Here is a 24608-nt window from a genome sequence, read left to right as displayed (position 1 = left end):
CCGCTGTGTTGCCTGTGACCCTGACCATTCTGCTTGCTAGTTGCCTTTTGACCTCTGCTTACATCTGACCATCCGCTGCCTTCTAGTCTGTATCCTGGCCTGCCGCTATGGTTCTGCATTACAAAATTGCACTACGTCTGGAGTTAAGTCCCGGGGGCATCTTAGTGCTGGTGAGCGTATAAAGCTCTATGGGAAAGACGGCTGCTAAAGGTGAAGACCTCCGTCAACTAGTTCTGTAAGTTTGTGAACAGACCGTCAGCATAACAATTAACTCTGTTTTTGAAAGGTTGAATTTGAGTTGGTGAGAGGACATCCAAGAGGAAATAGCAGAAAGACAGTCAGTAACACGAGACATCACAGATGGTGAGAGATCAGGAGAGGACAGATACATTTTGATATCATCCGCATAGAGATGATACTGAAATCCAAAGAAGCTTATTAGTTTTCCAAGAGAAGTGGTGTAGATAGAGAATAGCAGAGGACCTAGGACTGAGCCTTGTGGTACTCCAACTGATAAAGGAAGCAGAACAGAGGTAGATTCAGAGAAATTAACACTGAAAGAGCGATTAGATAGTTAGGATGAGAACCAGGATAGGACAGTGTCTTGAAGACCTAGGGATTGTAGCGTTTGTATGAGAAGAGAGTGGTCACCAGTGTCAAATGCAGCAAAGAGATCCAGGAGAATTAGAAGAGAGTAATGGCCTTTAGTTTTAGCAGTGATCAAATCATTAACAACCTTACTCAATCCGGTTTCTGTGGAGTGTTGAGAGTGAAACCCAGACTGAAAACGAACCAGTAGGTTGTTTGTGGAAAGGAAGCATGTGAGGCGAGCGTAGGCAAGTCTCTCTAGGAGCTTGGAGGGGCATGGGAGCTGAGAGATGGGACAGTAATATGAGAGAGAGTTTGGGTCAGAATTAGTTTTTTCAGAATAGGAGTAATCACTGCATGCTTGTATAGGGATGGAAAGATACCAGTAGAGAGAGAGATTACAGGTTTTAGTAAGAGGTGGAATGAGCACAGGACCTTCCAATTTGTGAGGGTATAGGATCAAGAGGACAGGAGGTAGAGTAGGAAGAGAAGAAGAGAGTAGATACTTCATCTTCATTTGTGAGATCAAATGAAGAGAGGGTGTTAGAGGGTGCTGGGAAGGAATTTAGCGGATTGCTTGTCAAGAAAGATGATACCATTTCTAGCCTGATCTTATCAATCTTGTCCTTAAAGTAGGAAGCAAGATCCTGGGCACTGATAGTAGACAGAGGGTTCAGGGTGGGAGGATTGAGAATTGATTTAAATGTGTTAAAAAGGCATTTGGGGTTAGAAGCCTGAGCATAGATAAGAGATTGGAAGTATGTTCCCAACTGATGTGTTTTGGGCAACGATGTTGGGGGTGGAATTGTGACCGCATTTCTCAACTCTATTACACGGAGCCAACCTGCTAATCTACAATCTTCAGGATGTACACTTGCACAACCCAGCCCAGAGGGAAATTCCACAGCTGCTAGAAAACAGCCATCACCAGCAACCACAGCTTCAGCCAGCCCAAAGGAAAAGAGCACATCTGCTATTTTTCAGGACACAGCCATCCCTTTGCCTCTGGAAAGACTACGTCCCCTAGCAATGCAGAGGATGTTGTCTTTTGCCAACCTGATCTTGTGGGGGTGCCCGGTGATGCTCCTGTCCCTAGCAGTATGCCAACTCCAGCGGTGAGTACAAAAGACCATAGTGACCCCCTTTGACTGACCCTAGTTATTATTATTATTATTATTACCATTTATTTATAAAGTGCCACGAATTCCGCAGCGCTGTAGAGAGAAGTCACTCACATCAGTCCCTGCCCCATTGGGGCTTACAGTCTAAATTCCCTAACACACACAGACTAGGGTCAATTTGTTAGCAGCCAATTAACTTACCAGTATGTTTTTGGAGTGTGGGAGGAAACCGGAGCACCCGGAGGAAGCCCACGCAAACACAGGGAGAACATACAAACTCCTCACAGATAAAGCAATGGTTGGGAATTGAACTTATGACCCCAGTGCTGTAAAGCAGTAGTTCTAACCACTTAGCCACCGTGCTGCCCTAGTTACCCCAATGTAGACATCCCTGCAGCGTATCCTTACTTAGACAATAGTGAGGGCTGCAGGGAAGAGTTCAGGGCAGCGCAGCTCTCTGATATCTCACCGGAAGACATGAGGCGCCAGGCTGGTGGCAGCCTTCCAGCGATGGAAGTGGGGAGTGTGTCCTGGCGTAAAGGGTTGTTGTACCATGTAGCTAGGAAGGTAGATGTGGATGGACTAGTCGGGGAACAAGTTCAACTGGTGGTACCACGGGGCTTTCACGCACAGCTAATGTCAGTTGCCCATGAAATTCCTATGGCGGGACACCAGGGAAGGGACCTAACACTGAAGCGTCTGACACAGAACTTTTTCTGGCCGGGAATGTCAGATGACGTCCGTGCCTAATGTAAGTCCAGTGATGTGTGTCAGCGTCTCGGGTCCCCTCAGGTCCTTGCCAATAGTTGTGGAATCTTTTCAGCGAGTGGATGTGGACATAGTAGGTCCCCTGCCTGTGCCCAGTAGATCGGGGAAGAGGTACATCCTCACTGTGGTGGACTACGCTACCCAGTATCCAGAGGCTGTAGCTGTTCTCCATAACTGCAGAAAAGGTAGCGGACGTGCTGCTAGGACTATTTAGCAGAGTAGGACTCACTAGTGAGACACAGTTCATGAGTGAACTGGTCCAGTGTCTCTGGGCAAAGTGCGGAGTGCGGCAACTCCATACTGCCCCCTACCATCCCCAGACTAACGGATTGTGTGAGCGGATCAATGGCACTCTGAAGTACATGCTACAGGCATTTGTAACTTCGGAGGGGGGGGACTGGGGATACGACCTGCTGCACCTCCTTTTTGCTTATCGGGAGGTGCCACAGCAGTCTACCGGCTTCTCCCCCTTTGAACTACTATATGGCCATGTGGAGATGTGTCCCACGGAACCTGCTGCTGTGCCCATGAAGTGGGTGAAGAATCATCCCGTTGCTGTGCCCGTGAACAGGGTGAAGAAAGAAGAGGAAATCAACTTACCGTTCCTGCGATCCAGGACTCTGGTGAGTATTTATCCTCTTCCGCAGGTACTGTCAGCAGAGGGAGGATGAGCAAATCCTGACTCACCTCCGACCACTTGAGTTATTGGCGCCGCGGTGAGCCAATGAGTGCTCGCGGCGGCGCCAAGTGATGAAGTTGCACCGGCGGTTATTTAAGCCACCGAGCAGAGCTATTACTTCAGAAGTTCGTCGGCGGAGAGAGAAGAGGACGTCATGGGACGTCCGGCGCGCTGGATCAAGAAAGAAATGCCTGCGTAGGTGGCAGGGTGCCCTTGCAAGGGCAAGGAGCTACCCTGCCACATGAAGTCAACGCCAGAGACATCGACAGGCAGCCCTTGTAAGGGCTAAGAGCGCCCCCGCCCAGAAGACTGCCACGCCGAAGAGGAGAAGAGGCGCTGCCAGCTGGAGGGTCTGGAAGACCCGTAAAAGAAGACGGCGAATCAAGCTGAGTATCCTGCGCAGAGCAGGTAAGTATAATCTCAGCAATTAGGTCAGGCACAAGGCCCGTGGTCACAGTTAGGGGCATAAGGCCCAGGATAAATTGGGCACAAGGCCCATATAGGTAGTCAGGGGGCTTTAAGCCATTGTAGCAAAAGGTCAAAGGCCCTAGTTAGTGGGCTAGCGCCCATAGTCAGGTAAGGCCACAAGTTACAACAAAAAATGTTATCCCAAATTAACAGCGCTCCCTGCCCGTTAGCAGCCTAAGTACACAATAAATGTCACTACATTTAAAACCAATTAAAACAATAAAGTACAGCAAGGCACATGAAGCAAAATAGTTGGATCAAACAGTCTCAGTCCTCAACACCTTCAATAAGTGCATATAAAGTCAATGGTGTGCTGTATATTCTTTCTTTTCTCTTTATACTCTCTTTCTATTCTTCCATCAATAAAATAGATAATCTTCCTCTAGGATGAATGTTTTTGATGTTCAACAATATCACATCCAACAGATGGTATCTCCAAACGGTATATACGATGTTAATATGATGTGAAAAAAACCCAGAAAAAACTGGGTAATTGGTTGTTCAAACACCTATTATCCACACCCAGAAATACTACTATCAATAGGTGTCAATATTTATAAGTAGCACCATAAAGTGGAGATAGAGTTAAGACCAAATAAAATTGCATATCTATCATCAATAGACTTACATACAAATACGCAGATCCACTCTGAAAGTGTGATATTCTTCCATATGTAATTTTCCCTTTGATCCGTTAATCCGTGATTCGCTATTATAAGAGTACATTGTTTTATCAGGAGCCCTCCTTTCTGTTTGACGGACAGTTTGGTTTACTAATTAGGAGAATTAATTCTGAAACCACAGAATTCCCTCTAGGACAATAAAAAGCAACTCCTGATTGTGTAGGAGAAAGTTATTCCACACAGCAAAGGGTTAATTGCTTCATCCGAATCAGAGGAGAGTGAAATAGAAGGTGGAGATATCAGTGAACAAGTTCAATGTCTGGACACTGAAATTGCAAAGCTGAAAAAGCTGATTATAGCAAAAAAAAGGAAAAGGAACAGTGCATACAGCAGAGACCGTTTACCTTTCACAAAGGAAATAAAAGCGTTGGAGATAGAGTTAAAATTAAACTTGATTGCCTGACTGCATTACAGGAGAAGTTGCAGAAAGCTGACTCTTCAAGTGATAAAGAAAAATTGTCTGTGCAACTACCAGCAAATCTGCCTACTGATGCCTGTATGGACACTGCAACAGTTCCCCTATATGACTGCATTCGGGCCTTGGAAAATGACCAGCTGATGAAGGAGCCGCGGGAGTCTGGTAAGAAGGCGGGGGGGGGGGGGGGTACGGGTTCGGCGGCAGGTGATTCTGTCAGACTGGCGCCCTCTTCCCCAGCCTCAGCTCTTAATATTTTGGGGCATCCGAACTGCGGCACCCTGATGGCAGGGGTCATGGCTCAGGCGGATGGGGCAATGCCGAGTAATAATCCGGCAGTAGTGGACACTGTAGGAGGTCAGAGTACACCTGTATTGTGTAATAATTCAGTGGACCCGGAAGTTGTGAGCAGTTGCCAGGCAACCACTTCCGATATTAGAGAAACTGTACTTCCGGTTGGACAACGGCATATGTGATCCTTTGCTGAAACTGTCTGGTGAGCGTGGAAAAGTTAAATTGTTGAATAGGGATACTTTGTTCCTTGTCCAAATGCAAATTGTGGAATCTCTTTATGGGCCGCTTGCTATTACTGAGGGTTCTAGTGCAGCGCTGGTTGTCATGTAAACAGTGGTTAAAAATAATCCTGGTATATTAGCCCCAGTAGTTGCGAGTGTGGGAGGAAAGCAGGGAATGAACAAAAGTACTTCTATTGTGCCTAAAATGAATGTGCAAGATATAGGTATGTCCCCTGCAACACTGGGATCAGGGCAGGTGGCAGCAGCAATTACAGTCCCAGTGCCCGGTACAGCATCATATACTGATGGAGTGGCTATCCAGTCTGTGTCATCTACTGCGTCAGGAATAGAAAAGGGAACTTCAGCAGCCACTGATAAAACACCTGGGGGTAAATGTATCAATGTCCGAATTCTTCAACTCCGGCGAGATCGGCGTTTTCAGCGTTTAAATTTAAAGCGGCGCTGCCTTGTAAAGGGAAACTTTACAAGGCAGCGCCAAGAGATGCTTTTGGAGGCAGGTTGGAGTAGGTCAGAGTGGTGGGAGATATTTAAAAAGAGGACCCGGGGTTTCTTCCGTGACCTGGTAGCTAGGAACAACTTGCTAAGAGAAAATACCTATTCAGCATTAAGAAGGAAACTTGGATTCCTGATCTCTGAAAAGGGAGATGGTGGGGAAATTTCCCGAGTGAAGGCTCAGATGAGAGAGGTGCAATATGACCGGTTTTCTTCCTTGGTTCTGGAGAGGGATTACGGGAAGTACCACTCGCCCGACCCTTACCTTAACTGCAGGAAATTGGTAGATATGAAAAAGGTGAGTGGCATATACGATGCTGGGGGTGTCCTCAGAGAAAACAGGGAGGGCATCCTTGGTGTTGTGCAGTCTTTCTACTCTGATCTCTTGTCTAAGAAATCACTAGACAGAGAGAAGATGGACCATTTTCTGAGGGAGACACCTGGTCCTCAGGATCTTAGCAGTTCGCTTGAGTCTTTGGGCAGCGAGATAACGGTGGATAAAGTCAGAATGACCATAGACGAGTTGTCTAAAAAGAAATCTCCAGGCCCGGATGACTTAACCTCCGAGTTCTTTAACATCTTTGTGGACATTCTGGATCCACGCCTTGTGGAGGTTTTTAATGAGAGCCTGGAAAGGGAAGGATCAGTCGCATATTGAGAACTGGCGCCCCATAGCCCTTCTCAATACCGACAGAAAGATTTTGACAAAGGAACTTTTTAATAGACTGATGCAGATCTCCGGTCAAATGCTTTCCCCCTCACAGCATTGCACTGTGAAAGGCCGAAGTACCTTCAGTGCTGTCCTGGGGGTCCAGGAGGCCATTGAGCAGTGTCGGGCTGAGAAGTGGGGAAAGTATCTTTTAGCTCTGGATCAGTCGAAGGCTTTTGACAGGGTGGATCACAAGTACCTGTGGGCTCTACTTCTGAGGTATGGTCTTCCAGTGCGTGTGGGGAATTGGCTTCATACTATTTACAAGCAGGCCGAAAGCTTCCCTCTTGTGAATGGTTGGGTAGGTCCATCCTTTGTGGTCAACTCTGGAGTAAGGCAGGGTTGCCCCCTGAGCCCCCTCTTGTATGTGTTTGCAATAGATCCTTTTATTCAAAGAATTGAAGGCGGCTCGATAGGAGGGGTGCTGTTGGGTCCAAAGTGTCCTTTGAAGATGGTGGCCTATGCGGACGATGTCACTGTCGTCTTGTCGAGTCCTGCGGAAGCAATGGAGGTAGCAACTCTGGTCTGCAGGTACTCCGAGGCCAGTGGCTCGAAAGTAAACCAGGAAAAGAGTGAAGTTTTCAGGATGGGGGAGGAGGGTGGTCAGTTCGACCTTCCGGACAGCCATCCCCGGGCCAGTAGCAAGATCAAAATTTTAGGAATTCAATTTGGACCTGGTGATTATGTCAAACAAAACTGGGAGATAAAACTGGAGGAAGCTTCTCGGAAATTGGAGAGCTGGAGGAGGTGGAAGCTTTCCCTTAGAGAAAGAGTAGACCTTGTGAAGACCTACCTGATCCCGGAGTTTCTGTACATTAGCTACGTGTGCCTTTTGCCACAATCTTTATGGTCTAGGATTTACGCAGTTTTCTTCCTTTTACTTTGGGGGAATAGGCTAAGCCTGATCAGGCGAACTGTGACCTACAGATCGAGGAGGGATGTGGCCTGGGTATGGTTAACCCAGTGCTGTTCTTTTTTAAAGTTGCACCCCAGTAGTCTCTTTCTTGAGACTCCTCCTCAATGGGTAGGTGGCTTTAGGGTCTGGGTGCATCCTTTTCTTAATGTTTGGATGGTAGGTGGCAGGGTGAGGACCTTCCGGGTCCGTCATGGGTATCTCCTGACCTATACATCTCTGGGATTTAAAGTGACAAGGCATTGGGGCCTGGAGGCGGGGGAAGTCAGGAACTTCTCTAGAAGGGAGTTGGAGAGGGGAGTCCTGCACTCTTATTTCTGGGCTCTGCTGTCACTAAGGGACTGCCCAGGTGATGTGTGCTCGGTGGGTCTTTCCCTGGTTAATTCCAGGAGAGTTCCTCTGAAGTTTTGGGACATTGCCTGGCTCTCTTTCCATGGGAGACTCTATGTGAGAGGGAATCTGATGTATAGAAGTGCCGATGATCGTGGTTGTCCACGGGAGGAGTGTCAGGGGAAGGAGGAGACTATGGACCACTTCTTGCTTGAGTGCCCCTTTAACATAGAAATTTACAGGAGAGTTTCCAGGTCTTTGGGCATCCCTTGCCTTTCGGGGCTCAGTTACCCTGAATGGGTCTATGGTGCATTCAAGGATAGGTGGCGGGTTTTTGATTTTGGCACCCTTTTTTTAGTTAGTTTAGTCACTAGATACTTCACTTGGAACGCTAGGTGTCAGGTTTCCATTAGACAAAAGGTCCTTCCCTGTGAAGTGGTGGTGGGTGACATTCTCCACAAAGTGTGGAAATTAAGGGATATGGAGAAGCGCCGAATGACCAATGCAAACTGGGTCAGGCTCTGGCGGGGTCTGAGGCCTCCGTAGGGGGGCCAAAGACCGGTATGTCTTCCCATCTGTGGCTGCCTATCTTTTCACCTCCCTTAGATTTTCAGTGAATAATTACCGGTATTTTTATATATGGCTACATACATCTAAACGTTCAGTTTATTTCTTCTTTGCTTAAGAATATTTTGATGTTTTTTTGTGATTTTTGTTGGTTGGGGGTGGTTTGAAGTGTTTCTTTGGGTGGTTTTTGATGTGGCTTTAAATAATGTATTATATTTGTTTTGTTTTTGTTTATTTGGTGTGGACACCCTTCTGTTTTTATGTTGTGCTCTTATCCTGTTTTTATTATGGACTAATGCTGGACTTTCTGGGACATTTCCCTTAATATTTATGTTCTTTTAATTTTGGGTGCCACATTGTGTGCTAATTGGTTATGTTATGTTGCAAGCTTTAAATAAACAATATTTCCAGCCATCGCATAGTCTATGAGCGTCCTCTGTTGTATTGGTTCCCAAGAAAGACAAGACAAAGCGTTGTTTGATTACCTGCTGGTGTAAAGATGCCCCCGGAGCCGGTGCCTGAGAAGAGGGCGAAGATGTCCGGCTTTGCTGCGCCCCTGGAGGGGCTGAAGAGTCCCCTGGTGGCTGAGCCCTACAAGCGGGTGAAGAAAGAAGGTTACTCACCCGTCCAGCGCTCCCGCTGAGTATCGCTTCTTTTCCCCAGGTTCTGGCAGCGGAGGAAGGATAAGCCAATCAGGGCTCATCTTTCCCCACTGGCCAATCAGCGGCCGGATATGCGAGCCAATGGCGGCTCGCGCCCGGCCGTCTAAAAGATTGGCAACGCGGCGAGCCAATCAGCGCTTGCGGCGGCGCCTGCTGATGACGTCGCGCCGGCGACTATATAAGTCGCCGGCCGGCGCCATTTTGCCAGCAGTCCATCGGTGGAGGAAGAGACCAGAGGTGCAGAGCGGTGGAAGAAGACTCCAATGAAGCCGCCAGAGCAATGATCATCGGCGGGGAGCCCTTGTAAGGAATGAGAGCGCCCCCGCCTCCAGAGCAAGAAGACCAGCGACGAACCGGAGAAGTGGCGCCGCCTGCTGGAGGGTCTGGAAGACCCGGAAAAGAAGAGGAAAACGGAGTGGCAAGTTGAGTATCCTGCGCAGAGCAGATAAGTACACTCAACGTTAGGTCGGGCACTAGGCCCATGGCCACGGTCGGGCACAAGGCCCGTGGAGCATTAAATTAGGGGCACAAGGCCCAGGGAATTGGGCACTAGGCCCCGATGAAGTAGTGGGCCAGTAGGCCATAAGTCCTAAAGGGCACAAGACCCTGTTAGCTAGAGAGGCAGGGGGGCTCAGAGCCCCAGGTGTACAAGGGCACAAGACCCTTAGGTAGGTAGTGGCCTAGAGGCCATAGGAAGGCCATAGGGCCGAGGCAAGGGGCTGATAGCTCATAGGCTGTAGGAGGGCACAAGGCCCTTAGCTAGATAGTGCGGCCTCAGGGCCTGAGTAGGCAGTGGCTAGTGCCCCTAGGTAGAAGGGCACAAGGCCCTAGGTAGTGGGCTCAGAGCCCTGAGTTAGAGAGGAGGCTGAGGCCCATACCCAGAGCACAAGGCTCTGTATGTAGCTGGGCAGAAGCCCATGGTGTGTAGGGCATAAGGCCCTGGTGGTGTGATAGAGGCGTGAGAGCCTTGTGAGTGTAGGCACGGTCCTATGTGAGGTGAGCACACGGAGTTAGGAGGTACAGTAGAGCGGAGGCTCCTGTGGTGCTGTAGCAACCGGCTGGTTGGCTAGCAGCTGTGTGCTCTGGTAAGTAGCGTACAAAGTACTGTATACTGCATTTATTTTGTCTGTGCGGCGAGTATTGTCTGTGTTACTGTATCTTTGGGTGTGCTACATAATTGTGTCCTGGGGCAAGACGTCAGGCCCCCATTAAAGGTAGGCTCTTGTTTCTTGTGTTTTCCTGTGCTAACCCGTGCTGTGGGGACAAGTTTAGTTACCAGCTTACACATAGTCAGGGAAGAACACGCGTAGTTTTCCCGTCCCTTAGGTCCCTGGGGTCACGCTGGTTCCCAGAGGGGGTGACTGAGTGAGTCGGTGGCAGTGCAGCACAGCTCGAGGCAGTTCCAGAGGCGGCCCGTGGTTCTGGTTGAGGGTCCCCAAGGCCGGTTCCGTGCAGGTTAACCTGTGGTTCCGGGTGTAAGGACACGTGTTAGATAGCCGAGTACAGGCAGTCGGGCGGTTTAGTTTCGATCGGCTGTTCCGTGCGGCAGTCGGGATCGCGGGTTAGTGTGCTGTTCCAGCGAGCCTCAGTCGGGCCTGGTACAGCCGGTCCTTAGGGTCCGTGGGTGACCCATAGTAAGGAGACAGTCTCCTTGGTTAGACCTGGGTGAGGGGGTTAGGAACCGCCCTCCGGTATAGTCTGTGAACACCGGCTGGTGTTCCCCGTTAGCGCAGAAGGAGACTGTGTGTTCCTTGTCATTCACAGATGTCGGGTAGGTGCAGGAGAACCAAATCGGTACTGGGAGTGTCCCGGTGAGTATCACGCTTGATTCCCCCTTTCGGTTGGGCCCTCACCGGGAGGTGTGCGAGGTACTTGAGGCGGGACTGTTCCTGGCCTCAAGTGCCTGTAGTCCCCTGTGCCTTGGCAAGAGCAAAGGGAGGAGGCGGCAAGTGGGCTTGGACTGAGAGTGTCCTTGTTCATTGCCGTGTTCTCGGACAGCCCTTTCCTGGTAGGCACGGCCGTAATCTCTGCCTCTTTCTTAGAGGGACGTGCTTGGAGGTGACAAGGGTTGCGGCTGCTGATCTGCTGGGATCGAATCGCAGCTGGGATATTGGAAGCGGACTGGAGGTGACCATCGTTTACCAAGTAAGTTCTTCTGTGTGCGTCTGTCCTGTTCCCTGCAGGCGCTACACTGGTAGGGTGTAAAGGCTTTGCTCTGGCGTACTTGGATGACATTGCCATTTTCAGTAAATCCTGGGAGGATCATCTGAAACATGTAGGGCAAGTGTTGGCGAAAATTCAGTTGGCAGGTCTGACCATCAGAACAGAAAATTGTCAAATGGGGATTCAGAGGTGCAGTACCTGGGTCATCATGTGAGGGGAGATAGGGTTAAGCCAGAACCAGATAAGGTAGAGGCAATCCGAGACTGGCTCCGGCCCACAACCCAAAGACAATTACTGCCCTTCTTAGGGACCTCAGGCTATTACAGACCTTTCGTCCCAGACTTTAGCACTTCAGCGAAGCCCCTGACAGATCTCACTAAGAAGAAAATCCCCAAAGTAGTTGACTGGACACCCGCTTGTGAGCTGGCATTTCTGTCATTTAAGGAAGCCCAGGTTCGTGCTCCAATACTGTTGGTTCCCAATTATGACAAGGACTTTATTGTGTAAACTGATGCGTAACAGTATGGACTGGGAGCAGTACTTAGCCAGGTGGGACCAGATGGACAGGAGCACCCTTGGCCTATTTGAGCAGAAAACTGCTGAATCGGGAGGTGTGGTATGCCAGAATTGAGAAGGAGTGTTTGACCATTGTTTGGGCGGTAAAAAAGCTTCAACCTTATTTGTATGGATGACAATTTACTGTGGTGACTGATCATAATCCTATAAAGTGGCTATGTCACGAACGCCCAGCCTGTCCCAGATACAGCAATCTGAACAACTGGCCGTGACTGGTGTTACCTTAATTAATTAACAATGAATACACCTTATCTTCCTCCACAAATGATTTATTATGGTGTCCTTACGTTTACCAGAACCACTTAACAATGTTTCACACTTAAATCACATACACCTGTAGCATGAGCCTCCCTGGGCTTCTTAACTTAACAAAGAATCACTGAGAAATATGCTAGATTAAATATATTTAATATGAAAAATATTTCCAAGGCTTATTTGCAAAAAAGTAATAAACAGACATACAATAAATTGCACAAATGAGTTTCAGAAAATAAAATAGAAAATAAAACCAGAATCCCTACTTACACGTTTCAGGAATTGGCGTGTGAGGAATACACATTGAGAAGAATGGCACATTTCAGTCATAATAGACATTCCTCAAGAAATGTACAAAATTATTGTCTAAGCAGAAGATTATAAACCCTTTTTCCACATAACCCTCACCCCCCACCTCTGGAGTTTAGCTGTCAATAAGGACAGATTGATCTCCCAAATGAGCTAGGGATGTCCAGAGATCGGAATGTTCACAAGACCTTGAGTTCTCACCTCTGCTCTTTCTGCCTGGCTAAGCCTAACTCCTTTGCATACACAAACTACTCAGATATCTGTCTCTGGGCATGGCTAGTTTCAAAAGATTAATGGCACTTGCATAAGTTCAAACTCATATCATCTAGCAAAGCACACATTGAGATTACATTACAGGGTTACATACAATATACATTGTCATACATAAATTCAACAGAAAATTGCAATAAGTCATTAGATATGCTACATAGTCGCCACACCTCCCCCTAACCTAGGGCACAGAGAACTGTGCCCTAGGTTATCTGCGTTTCCATGTTCTGCACCCTTTCAGTGCTCATTGGTGAAGTTATATTGCTGCAAAATGAAACTCTATCTTAACAGCTTTCCATTATTCCCAGAATCTCTACAGCACAGAACAGGACTGAAACGCTATAACCGGCAGGGAGGCTAAGCCCTCCCTGTCTTAAATAGAAAAACCAACCTGAAAGTCCTCAGGTGCAGATTAATTAATTAACTATGCATCAGCCGACAGGCTGTGGCGATCCTCTGCGCATGCGCCTGGCTGCTCTGATTGCCTGGGCGCAACAGTATTTATTTTGGTGTCCGGCCGTTGCCCTGGAAGCATCCCGGTCCTCATGGAGACGGCCGGGATGCCAGGGAGAGGGGTAGTGAGTCACGGCCGCCGCGGTTCTTACCAAGCAGGTGAAGTTATAAGCAGAAACAGTTTTGATCAGGTCAATGAGACAACTACAGAGACAGCGCTCACAGAGACAACAGTTACAGAGACATTGACCTCAGAAGCAGCAACTACAGGGACAATGACTAGAGAGTTTTATCCCTCATCATCTCTCCCAGATCAGGTAAGTGCTGTAGACCTGAATATCACACACATCTCCTATTATATGTAAGACCTGGCCAGGTGAATAAAAAAAAAAGGAAATCTTGGTTGACTCAGGAGTGGAGGGATTCTTGAAGTCAGCTAATTGGATAAAGTAATTTCAATTAATATCTAACAACTCGGTTTTCTTTGTCTGAAAATTATGCATATAGCAAGCTGTGGCATAGAGAAGGGTATTCAGCCGTAACACGTGGCAACAACAGGGTTTACACATTTACACACATTCACACGAACATGCACATTTGTAATTAGTACACATTAATAGTAGTTGCAACACATAGTTATTTATGTCGAAATGTAGCAATGCTTACGGTTAATATTATAAGTTATATACATGTTAGTGAAATCAAAGGTTCAGGTTACAGGAAACATGTCATGTTTAGTATCATCCCCTTTTTATCTGCAGTTGTCTGGTTTATTCGCCGTAGGGATCGCACATTGCAAACTCTAGTTATCGATGATAGGGAATAAATGTTTAAAATGATATTGTCTGTGTAGTGTAAATAGACTAGTTTAAACTGGATTCTTGGCGGGAAAATCGAAGTGCATCCCCTGGAGAGCTGACCCCCACCTTTGGATCATTTCGTTTCAACTGGCCTATGACCTGCATTACACTGGACACCCCTAAAGCCTGGACCTTTATAAGCAAGCCACATCATCTGCATTGTTTCACTGTATTCACTAACTATATATAAGCGGGGGCTCTGGGCTTAGTGAACAGTCTACTTGACCACAGTCTTCAGACCTGAATGACTGTACACTGGATCCATGGCGCCTGCGATAAGTAACGGCTGTACTTATTTTATTCTGATTGTTATTCTGCTACTTTTGGCTATTAAATCACATTTGTCACTCACAGGACTGTTAGTGCCTCTGGTTTGGGACATGGGTCTCTCTCGCGCTTGCCGGCGCCTGTCTTGAGCCGCGGCCGTCCGCCATCTTGACCAAGGATTGCGCATGTGCAGAAACCACGGACTGTTAAAACCTTGCTCCTAGTCTCATTGGTTAATCAATCACCTCTCACTACTTAAGGCACCTGTTGCCCTATTACCTTTGCCTGTTCTTGGTTCTCATTCCCTTGAGACTCTGAGGTGTTTCCTGTTTCTGCTCCTGCCATCTGTTTGCTGTGGACAAGTCTTCTCTCCACATCAGTGGTAAAACCTGCCAGCCGCAGACCACTCCACGCTACCCCGTTACATATCTGCACCTGGACAAGTCTTCTCTCCACATCAGTGGTAAAATCTGCCAGCCGCAGACCATTCCACGCTATCTGATATTATACCTGGATCTGGACAAGTCTTTAATCTATGCTAGCAGGAACATATGTCAGGAGCAGCTTACTCTACTACTTTGTATGGTACCTGTTATTAGGACTAAAGCCTATAGTGCCTCTGAATTATAGCTGTGAGTCGCTGACTCTCCTGCTGCATTGTTGATTGGCCGTTGCATAGACTTTATCCAGTTGTCAAGTATTGGCCTGCTGTATGCTACCTGTGTGCTAATGCACTTTGGAACGCTTTCCTCCTTTTATTACTGTTCATCAGTCTGCCGTATCACCACAGTTTCCACTGTTCAGAAACTCTGCATTTATATCATTGACATTCCCTGTCCTATTCAGTTGTACAGTTCCGTATATTCACCACGCTTCCCAGAGGGCCGCGACCTGCACAGTGGCAGCCGCTAAAACCATACTTCCTTGCGGGAGTTCCTGGAGAAGACCAGCCACTGTGTTAGACTCCGCACCTCTGGTAAGTGTAGTTACATCTTGTGAATTATGGGAAAAACTCGTAGTGCCCGTGACAGTAAGAGCAGGCCATGACAGACACAGGATCGGAACCAACAGCTAAAGATATGCTGCAGCACCTGGTTACTCGGGTTGAACAACAAGATGTTCGTCAGCAACAATTACTTCAATGTTTTCAGTCTCTAGTCTCTCGGGGAGATCCGGTGCAAAATGTATCTTCTACTGTTAATCCCCCGGTGTCTTCTTCTCTGCCAGTGCCACCACAGGTGTCTACTGCCTCTACTCTACACCTGCCTACTCCTTCAAAATTTGATGGAGACCCGAAAACTTGTAGGGGCTTTCTCAATCAGTGCTCCAGTCATTTTGAGCTCCAACCGCAAAATTTCCCTACTTATCGCTCTAAAGTGGCCTATATAATTTCTTTGTTTTCTGGACAGGCTCTGGCATGGGCCTCCCCTCTGTGGGAAAGAAATGACCCTCTGTTGGAGGATATGTTTATTTCAACTTTCCGAAGAATTTTTGATGAACCTGACCGTGTTATTTCTGCTGCCTCTAGTATTGTTCGATTACGCCAAGGATCCCGTTCAGTAGCACAGTATGTAATTCAATTTCGCACACTTGCCTCTGAACTCCAATGGAACAGTGAGGCGTTGATAGCTGCCTTCTGGCAGGGTCTTGCTGACAAAATTAAAGACGTGCTGGCCTCACAAGAGTTACCTTCTTCGTTGGATGCTTTGATATCTTTGTGCAACCGAGTAGACATGAGATTCCGAGAAAGAAATTCTGAAAGGGAATCTTCATCTAAAATACCTGTTCGCCTGGCATCTCGATTTCGCCATCCCTCACCGCCAATAGAACCCATGGAGGGGGGACGTTCTGGATTGACTTCAGAGGAGAGGGAACGACGGTTAAAGAATAAACTCTTTATCTATTGTGCTGATCCTAATCACATGCTGAACTCATGTCCTAAAAAGTTGGGAAACGCGAGGCCCTAACCTGTTCTGGAGAGGTAAGGTTGGGGTCCCTGGAATCCTCTCCATGTCATATGCATTCTAAAGTTTTTTCGTTTGCTGTTACTGTTTCTACTTCCACTAAGTCGTTTACATCTCAAGCACTTCTGGACTCTGGAGCTGCTGGAAGTTTTATTTCAAGTTCCTTAGTGTGTCAGTGGTCCTTACCAGTGATTCCTTTAAAAACAGCTATTGCCGTTACAGCCAAAGATGGTTCACGAATTATCAATGGAACTATTACTCAACGTACTACTCCTTTAACCCTTCAAATCGGGGGCCTTACATCAAGAGCAAATTTCTTTATTGATCCTCCCTGTTACCACTAGTCCTATTGTACTTGGCTTTCCGTGGCTTCAACTCCATTCTCCACAAATTGATTGGAACGCTCCGCAAGTCATATTCTGGGGTCTGGATTGTCATCATAGATGTCTGACTCAAGTGGTTCCCGTGAAAATAAATAAATCCTCTATAGCACCTTGTCCGCATGGTCTTCCTCCACAGTATGCTTCCTTTTCTGATGTATTTGATAAAGCACAGTCAGAACGCCTTCCGCCTCATCGGGCTTGGGATTGTCCGATAGATTTACAACCTGGTAAGAATCCTCCAAGGGGTCGTGTTTACCCTCTCTCGTTATCAGAGACTCAGGCGATGTCTGACTATGTCAAGGAAAATCTCCATCGTGAGTTTATTCGGCCGTCCATTTCTCCCGCTGGAGCGTGTTTCTTTTTCGTTAAGAAGAAGGACGGGTCATTGAGACCTTGTATAGATTATCGAGGTCTTAATGCCATAACCATCAAAAATCGTTACCCTATTCCGTTAATTACTGAACTTTTTGACCGCATCAAGGGAGCTCGGATATTCACCACGCTGGACCTTCGTGGTGCTTACAACTTAATTCGGATCAGGGCCAGAGATGAATGGAAGACAGCTTTTAACACCAGGGATGGACACTATGAATATCTTGTCATGCCTTTTGGGTTGTGTAACGCCCCAGCTGTCTTCCAGGGATTTGTGAATGAGATTTTCCGGGACTTGTTATATGTTTGTGTCGTTTTCTACCTAGACGACATATTGATATTTTCTCAAGACCTTTCATCCCATCGACAGCACGTGGCAAAAGTTCTTTCTAGACTCCGGGAAAATTTACTATTTTGTAAGCTGGAGAAATGTTCCTTTGAATTATCCCAGATTCCTTTCTTGGGATATATTGTGTCTGGAGTAGGACTAGAGATGGATCCGGAGAAAGTGAATGTAGTGTTACATTGGCCCCAGCCAACTACCCTCAGGGCTATTCAACGCTTTTTAGGATTTGCTAACTATTATCGATGTTTCATTCAAGGTTTTTCTTCCATTGTCTCTTCTATAGTGGCTCTTACCCGTAAGGGTGCTAATACCAAACAATGGCCTCCTGAGGCTTTCCAAGCATTTCAGTTCCTCAAGAGGGCATTCTCAACTGCTCCTATTCTTCGACAACCTGATGTGACTCTTCCATTCTTCCTTGAGGTGGATGCCTCTAATGTTGGACTAGGGGCCATTCTATCCAAGAGATCGGTACAAAAGAAATTCCATCCTTGTGCTTTCTCTTCTCGAAGTCTATTGCCTGCTGAGAAAAATTATACTACCAGGGATAAGGAGCTATCATCATCATCATCATTTATTTATATAGCGCCACTAATTCCGCAGCGCTGTACAGAGAACCCATTCACATCAGTCCCTGCCCCACTGGAGCTTACAGTCTAAATTCCCTAATATAAACATACACTCACACACAGACAGACAGAGAGGGAGACAGACAGAGAGGGAGACAGAGAGGGAGAGACTATTGTCAACTTTTTATAGCAGCCAATTAACCTACCTGTATGTTTTTGGAGTGTGGGAGGAAACCGGAGCACCCGGAGCAAACCCACGTAAACACAGGGAGAACATACAAACTCCACACAGATAAGTCCATGGTCGGGAATTGAACTCATGACCCCAGTGCTGTGAGGCAGAAGTGCTAACCACTAGGCCACCGAGCTATTGGCCATTAAAGTGGCTTTGGAGGAGTGGAGATACCTGCTGGAGGGTGCTCGTCACCCCTTGACTATATTTACTGACCACAAAAATCTTCTCTATCTTCAGTCAGCTCAATGTATGAACCCCCGACAAGCAAGATGGTCACTTTTTTTCTCTCGCTTTGATTTAATTATAACCTTTAAACCTGCTTCCAAGAATAAAAAAGCTGATGCATTGTCTCAGGCGGTTGCTCCTTCCTCTGATATTGAAGAATGTTTTGATCGTCCTATACTTGATCCTAAATGCTGCTTCTTCTACCAACATTCTACCTTTTGGGAAAACCTTTGTGCCACCACTTCTTCGAAAAAAGATTTTGTCGTGGTATCATTCCTCTCGTTTTGCTGGGCATTCTGGAGTACGAAAAACATTAGAGATTCTCTCTCGGAGTTACTGGTGGCCCTCTATTAGGAGAGATGTCAAGGAATTTGTGGCTGCTTGTGATGTTTGTTCCCAATTTAAGTCTTCCCGTAGAACACCAGCGGGGCTACTTCAACCACTGCCTATTCCTTCCAAACCATGGACCCATATAAGTATGGATTTTGTTACTGATCTTCCTCTCAGCAAGAAATGTAATACCATTTGGGTGGTTGTTGATAAGTTCTCTAAGATGGCTCATTTCGTTCCTTGATAGGGTTACCTTCTTCTTCTACATTGGCTGATCATTTTATCAAAGAAATATTTCGAATTAATGGATGTCCATCTGAAATTGTTTCGGATAGAGGAGTACAGTTTGTCTCCAGATTTTGGTGAGTCCTTTTCAAGACCTTGGGTATCCGATTGTCATTATCATCTTCATACCATCCTCAATCGAATGGACAGACCGAGAGAGTCAACCAGGACCTAGAGACTTTCATAAGAATTTTTTCTTCAGCCAACCAGGACAATTGGGTAGACTTGCTTCCATGGGCTGAATTTGCCCATAATAACATGTATCATGATTCATCCTCTAAAACACCATTCTTTGTGGTATACGGTCACCATCCATCTCTCCCAGAATTTCCTGCCCTCCCTCCCACCCAAGTTCCTGCTGTGAAAGTTTTATGTCAAAAGTTTAAATCCATTTGGACTCAGGTTAAAACCTCTCTGAAGAAGGCATCTTCGAGATATAAATTCTTTGCTGATAAAAAGAGGCGCGCAATTCCAGCACTCAAAGTTGGAGATCGTGTATGGCTCTCTACTAAGAATATTCGCCTGAAGGTTCCTTCCATGAAGTTTGCTCCACGTTTTATTGGTCCATATAAAATCATTCTGGTCATAAATCCTGTTTGTTTCAAGTTGTTATTGCCTAAGAACCTTCGTATCTCCAACTCTTTCCAAGTTTCATTACTCAAGCCTCTCATCATCAACCGATTTTATGTTCCTTCTTCAGCACCTCGCCCAGTTCAAGTTCAACAATAGGAGGAGTTTGAGATTACTCATATACTTGATTCTAAAATTTCTAGAGAAGTCCTTTGTTTTTTGGTGCATTGGAAAGGTTTTGGTCCGGAAGAGCACTCTTGGATCCGTGCAGATGATCTTAATGCCCCAGCTCTTCTGAAAAAGCTTTATACCAAATAACCAGGCAAACCCGGTTCCAGGTGTTCTGTGCCCACCTTAAAAGGGGGGGTACTGTCACTCACCGTTAGTGCCTCTGGTTTGGGACATGGGTCTTTCTCGCTCTTGCCGGCGCCTGTCTTGAGCCGCGGCCATCCGCCATCTTGACCAAGGATTGCGCATGTGCAGAAACCACGGACTGTTAAAACCTTGCTCCTTGTCTCATTGGTTAATCAATCACCTCTCACTACTTAAGGCACCTGTTGCCCTATTACCTTTGCCTGTTCTTGGCTCTCATTCCCTTGAGACTCTGAGGTGTTTCCTGTTTCTGCTCGTGCCATCTGTTTGCTGTGGACAAGTCTTCTCTCCACATCAGTGGTAAAACCTGCCAGCCGCAGACCACGCACGTTACCCCGTTACATATCTGCACCTGGACAAGTCTTCTCTCCACATCAGTGGTAAAACCTGCCAGCCGCAGACCACTCCACGCTACCTTGTTACATATCTGCACCTGGACAAGTCTTCTCTCCACATCAGTGGTAAAACCTGCCAGCCGCAGACCACGCACGTTACCCCGTTACATATCTGCACCTGGACAAGTCTTCTCTCCACATCAGTGGTAAAACCTGCCAGCCGCAGACCATTCCACGCTATCTGATATTATACCTGGATCTGGACAAGTCCTTAATCTATGCTAGCAGGAACATATGTCAGGAGCAGCTTACTCTACTACTTTGTATGGTACCTGTTATTAGGACTAAAGCCTATAGTGCCTCTGAATTATAGCTGTGAGTCGCTGACTCTCCTGCTGCATTGTTGATTGGCCGTTGCATAGACTTTATCCAGTTGTCAAGTATTGGTCTGCTGTATGCTACCTGTGTGCTAATGCACTTTGGAACTCTTTCCTCCTTTTATTACTGCTCATCAGTCTGCCGTATCACCACAGTTTCCACTGTTCAGAAACTCTGCATTTATATCATTGACATTCCCTGTCCTATTCAGTTGTACAGTTCCGTATATTCACCACACTTCCCAGAGGACCGCGACCTGCACAGTGGCAGCCGCTAAAACCATACTTCCTTGCAGGAGTTCCTGGAGAAGACCAGCCACTGTGTTAGACTCCGCGCCTCTGGTAAGTGTAGTTACATCTGGTGAATTCTGGGTAAAACTCTGAGTGCCCGTGACAACATTGTGCTTTGGAACCACATTACGGCAATCAACAATCGTTATTGGATAGCAACTAGACAGGCATAACAGGATTGATATTGCTTACTCATTTATACTCCATCAGTGGATAGAGACCGAGCTATTAGGACTAGATCCTGAGACACATGGGCGGACATGATGCAAAAATAACTCTTTACCTGTCAGGATACAAACTGTAATAGGAAATTCATTGAACTGTTATAACTAATTGTGTGATCATTTTTAACCAATATTGATAAGAATAGTATAACAGTAATGTATGATCATGTTACAATATTACAATCGATAATGTCACATAAATGGATATAAATGGGTTTAGTGTACTGGATCAGCCACCATTACACATTGAGTTGTTCCTCTGGAGGACAGGAGACAAGGACAGACAGCAGCTAGCAGGGAATACTATGTATCTGTCCTACTACTGAGCAATCACTGATTGGCAGTAAGACCCTGTGTTTATATTGCAGTATAGGTAAAACAGACATAACTGATATATTTGTTGTATGATAATAATGATAACTGGTCTTTGCAGTGTTTTTATTATTGCTTGTTATATCGTCAGCATCACATGACCCCTAAATATCACCCCTGGTTCCATCTTCTAAAAAATAGAAGAGTTTATAATATTTAATAATTCTGTAAAAATATATAAGTTCTACATCCAAAAGCAGAATCTCCACATTTATCAATATCAGCTTTTATTCAACATCAAGTGATATAGAAACAGCTGCCAGTAACATACATGGTAATTACAGATATTGGACCAGGTGTCAACTACTAACAGCCTGATGTCATCAAACAAACAAATATGATGATCTGATTGGTTGTCATCAGATACAGTATCCAGGGGTTTTACTTGCACCATTTACTAAATAACTCTCTCTAAGTACATAGTTCTCATGACAGAGGGAGGTAAGGCAGCAATAGATCAGTATGAGGGAAAGAATAAGGGGATATAAGAGACCAATAAGAGCACATATAGTATGAAACAGGGCAGTGTGCAGTGTTCCTGTAGAAATGTTCTCTACTCATAGTTCTGCTGGTTGTAGTAGGAATCCCAGTACTGAGAAGAGATGCTGATCCGCTCTACTAGACAGAAAGATCTTTGTTCTACTAGTCCCAACAACTGCACAAGATGAACAGCCGTATATTACAGAGCTCAGCAAGGGCTCCCACATGGTCATTGTCTATCTGTATACTGCAGCTCTAGTTAATAACATGGAGACTATCACAGGAGAAAATACCCCAAGTACCCATTCCAGACAGCTCTAGTCTACCGACATTTAACATGGCTTTGATGTTATATGAAACCCGCCACAGTGAGAGAATAAAAATGTGTCCCTTGTATGGATATTATGGGGATATAATAAAATAACTTGCTTCTGATATATATATGCTACGTTCAGATCCTCTAAGTAACTCACTAATGTGTATCCTGTTTTCATTTTATTATAATACTTGCTACATTAAGAACAATTAAATGGTTTCTCTCATGTGAATCCTCTGATGTCTATTACGATGTGACATGTCCCTAAAACACTTGCTACATTCAGAGCATTTAAATGGTTTCTCTCCTGTGTGAATCTTCTGATGTTTATTAAGATCTGAATTGTTGATAAAACAATTGCTACATTCCGAGCATTTAAACGGTTTCTTTAATGTGTGAATCTTCTGATGTGTAACAAGACTTGAAAATTGTGTAAAACACTTGCTACATTCAGAGCATTTAAATGGTTTCTCTCCTGTGTGAATCTTCTGATGTCTATTAAGATCTGACTTGTTGATAAAACACTTACTACATTCAGAGCATTTAAATGGTTTCTCTCCTGTGTGAATCCTCTGATGTGTAACAAGACTTGAAATTTGTGTAAAACACTTGCTACATTCAGAGCATTCAAATGGTTTCTCTCCTGTGTGAATCATCTGATGTCTAACAAGACTTGAAATTTGTGTAAAACACTTGCTACATTCAGAGCATTTAAATGGTTTATCTCCTGTGTGCATCCTCTGATGTATTACAAGATTTGACTTGTTGATAAAACAATTGCTACATTCCGAGCATTTAAATGGTTTCTCTCCTGTGTGAATCCTCTCATGTGTAACAAGACTTGAAATTTGTGTAAAACACTTGCTACATTTAGAGCATTTAAATGGTTTCTCTCCTGTGTGAATCATCTGATGTGTTACAAGATTTGACTTCTTGGTAAAACACTTACTACATTCTGAGCATTTAAATGGTTTCACTCCTGTGTGAATCATCTGATGTACACCAAGTTTTGACTTCTGGGTAAAACACTTACTACATTCTGAGCATTTAAATGGTTTCACTCCTGTGTGAATCATCTGATGTACACCAAGTTTTGACTTCTGGGTAAAACACTTACTACATTCTGAGCATTTAAATGGTTTCTCTCCTGTGTGAATCCTCTGATGTGTTACAAAATCTGACATGTAGTTAAAACACTTGCTACATTCAGAGCATTTAAATGGTTTCTTTTCTGTGTGACTCCTCTGATGTATTACAAAATCTGACATGTAGTTAAAACACTTGCTACATTCTGAGCATTTAAATGGTTTCTCTCCTGTGTGAATTCTCTGATGTTTGATCATTTGGGATTTAAATGTAAAACATTTGTCACATTCAGAGCACAGGTGATATTTTTCTCCTGTGAGATTCATCATGTGTTTGATGTGTAACGACTTAGTTGTAGAAGGTCTCTCCTATTCATAAAGTGAAATTAGCTTGTGGGACTCCTCTATATTTTAAGAATCATCATGTGTAGTATATGTGACTTGTAGATGGTTATTTTTGTAACACGCAGATGTTTAGAGAACAAGGTCCTTCCTGAGAAATCTTCCGTTGTTAGTGGGATTTCACCTGTAAGCAAAAAAGTATGTTAATATTTAAAAGCCTAATGAGTACTCTAATCAGTCTATTTTATCTAAAGTCGTGTTATATTGTGTAAGGAACACGAAAATATTTTATACACAAATATGACCCAGTCATTGACCATTGTTTTAATGTTGAGTATGTTGGCACATTGCCGTGTCCCCATTGCCAGTCAAATGGGCAGTACAGAGACCTCTATCCTCCTGCTGCAGATACCAATAATTTTTAAGATAATGCACATGGTCTATAATTAATTCTGTAAATATTTGTATAATCATCACATGCTAACCTCAAAATGCACCAATTATATACACTTACCAAACATGGGTAACACTTGCCACCAATCCTGTCACATCTGTGGCCAGTCCATGCACCAGGTTGCCAGAATTTCCTCCGCCCTAATCATAATAATGGGGATAATTAGAACATCTTCCAAACATTCTGCTCCGTTCTATTACAATACAATATCTATAACATAATATCTACAAATATTTGTGTATGTCTCAATATCTTCTAATGCAAAATATATGTGGGGACTATCTTTTGTGCTACAAAGCTGCTCAGACCTTGCATAGACTGCATGTGTGTATTCCAGTAAACACACACATCTGTGAATTAAAAGCTCCACCATTTTGTGAGTTGCAGCAATCTCATGTGCCAGATTTCCTCACACATCAATCCCTTTGCACCTGCTTTCACTAGCCACTTCCTGCGCAACAGCGTAGTTCAAAGGAGTCTGAAAATATTGGGACACTGAAATAAATCCACACCAGGATAAAATACATATATAAAAATGACAAAAACACAAGTAAATTGTTTATATTTTATTGTTTTTTGAAGATACAGTGATTTACCTGG

The 24608-nt window shown here is 45.2% G+C and overlaps 2 protein-coding genes across 2 annotated transcripts in view; both read right to left on the bottom strand.

Moving 5' to 3' along the window:
* The window catches only part of LOC142150993 (uncharacterized), a 103594-nt gene extending 79451 nt beyond the window's left edge, over positions 1 to 24143 (bottom strand). Inside the window, exon 1 of the mRNA XM_075206238.1 lies at positions 24069 to 24143. The gene's annotated coding sequence lies outside the window, so the exon portion shown is untranslated. The remainder of the gene's footprint in view (positions 1 to 24068) is intronic.
* LOC142151002 (uncharacterized) lies at positions 21542 to 24148 on the bottom strand. The gene is made up of 2 exons (XM_075206256.1): positions 24069 to 24148; positions 21542 to 23738 (listed from the first exon to the last, which is right to left on the bottom strand). The coding sequence occupies exon 2, from the start codon at positions 23540 to 23542 to the stop codon at positions 22337 to 22339; it is 1206 nt and encodes a 401-aa protein (XP_075062357.1). The 5' UTR covers positions 23543 to 23738; positions 24069 to 24148; the 3' UTR covers positions 21542 to 22336.
* Between the last annotated feature and the right edge of the window lie 460 nt (positions 24149 to 24608).

This window comes from Mixophyes fleayi, chromosome 4 (assembly GCF_038048845.1).
Source record: "Mixophyes fleayi isolate aMixFle1 chromosome 4, aMixFle1.hap1, whole genome shotgun sequence".
Classification (NCBI taxonomy): Eukaryota; Metazoa; Chordata; class Amphibia; order Anura; family Limnodynastidae; genus Mixophyes; species Mixophyes fleayi.
The sequence above is the reverse complement of the archived record's forward strand: the minus strand, read 5'-3'. Positions and strand labels throughout refer to the sequence as shown.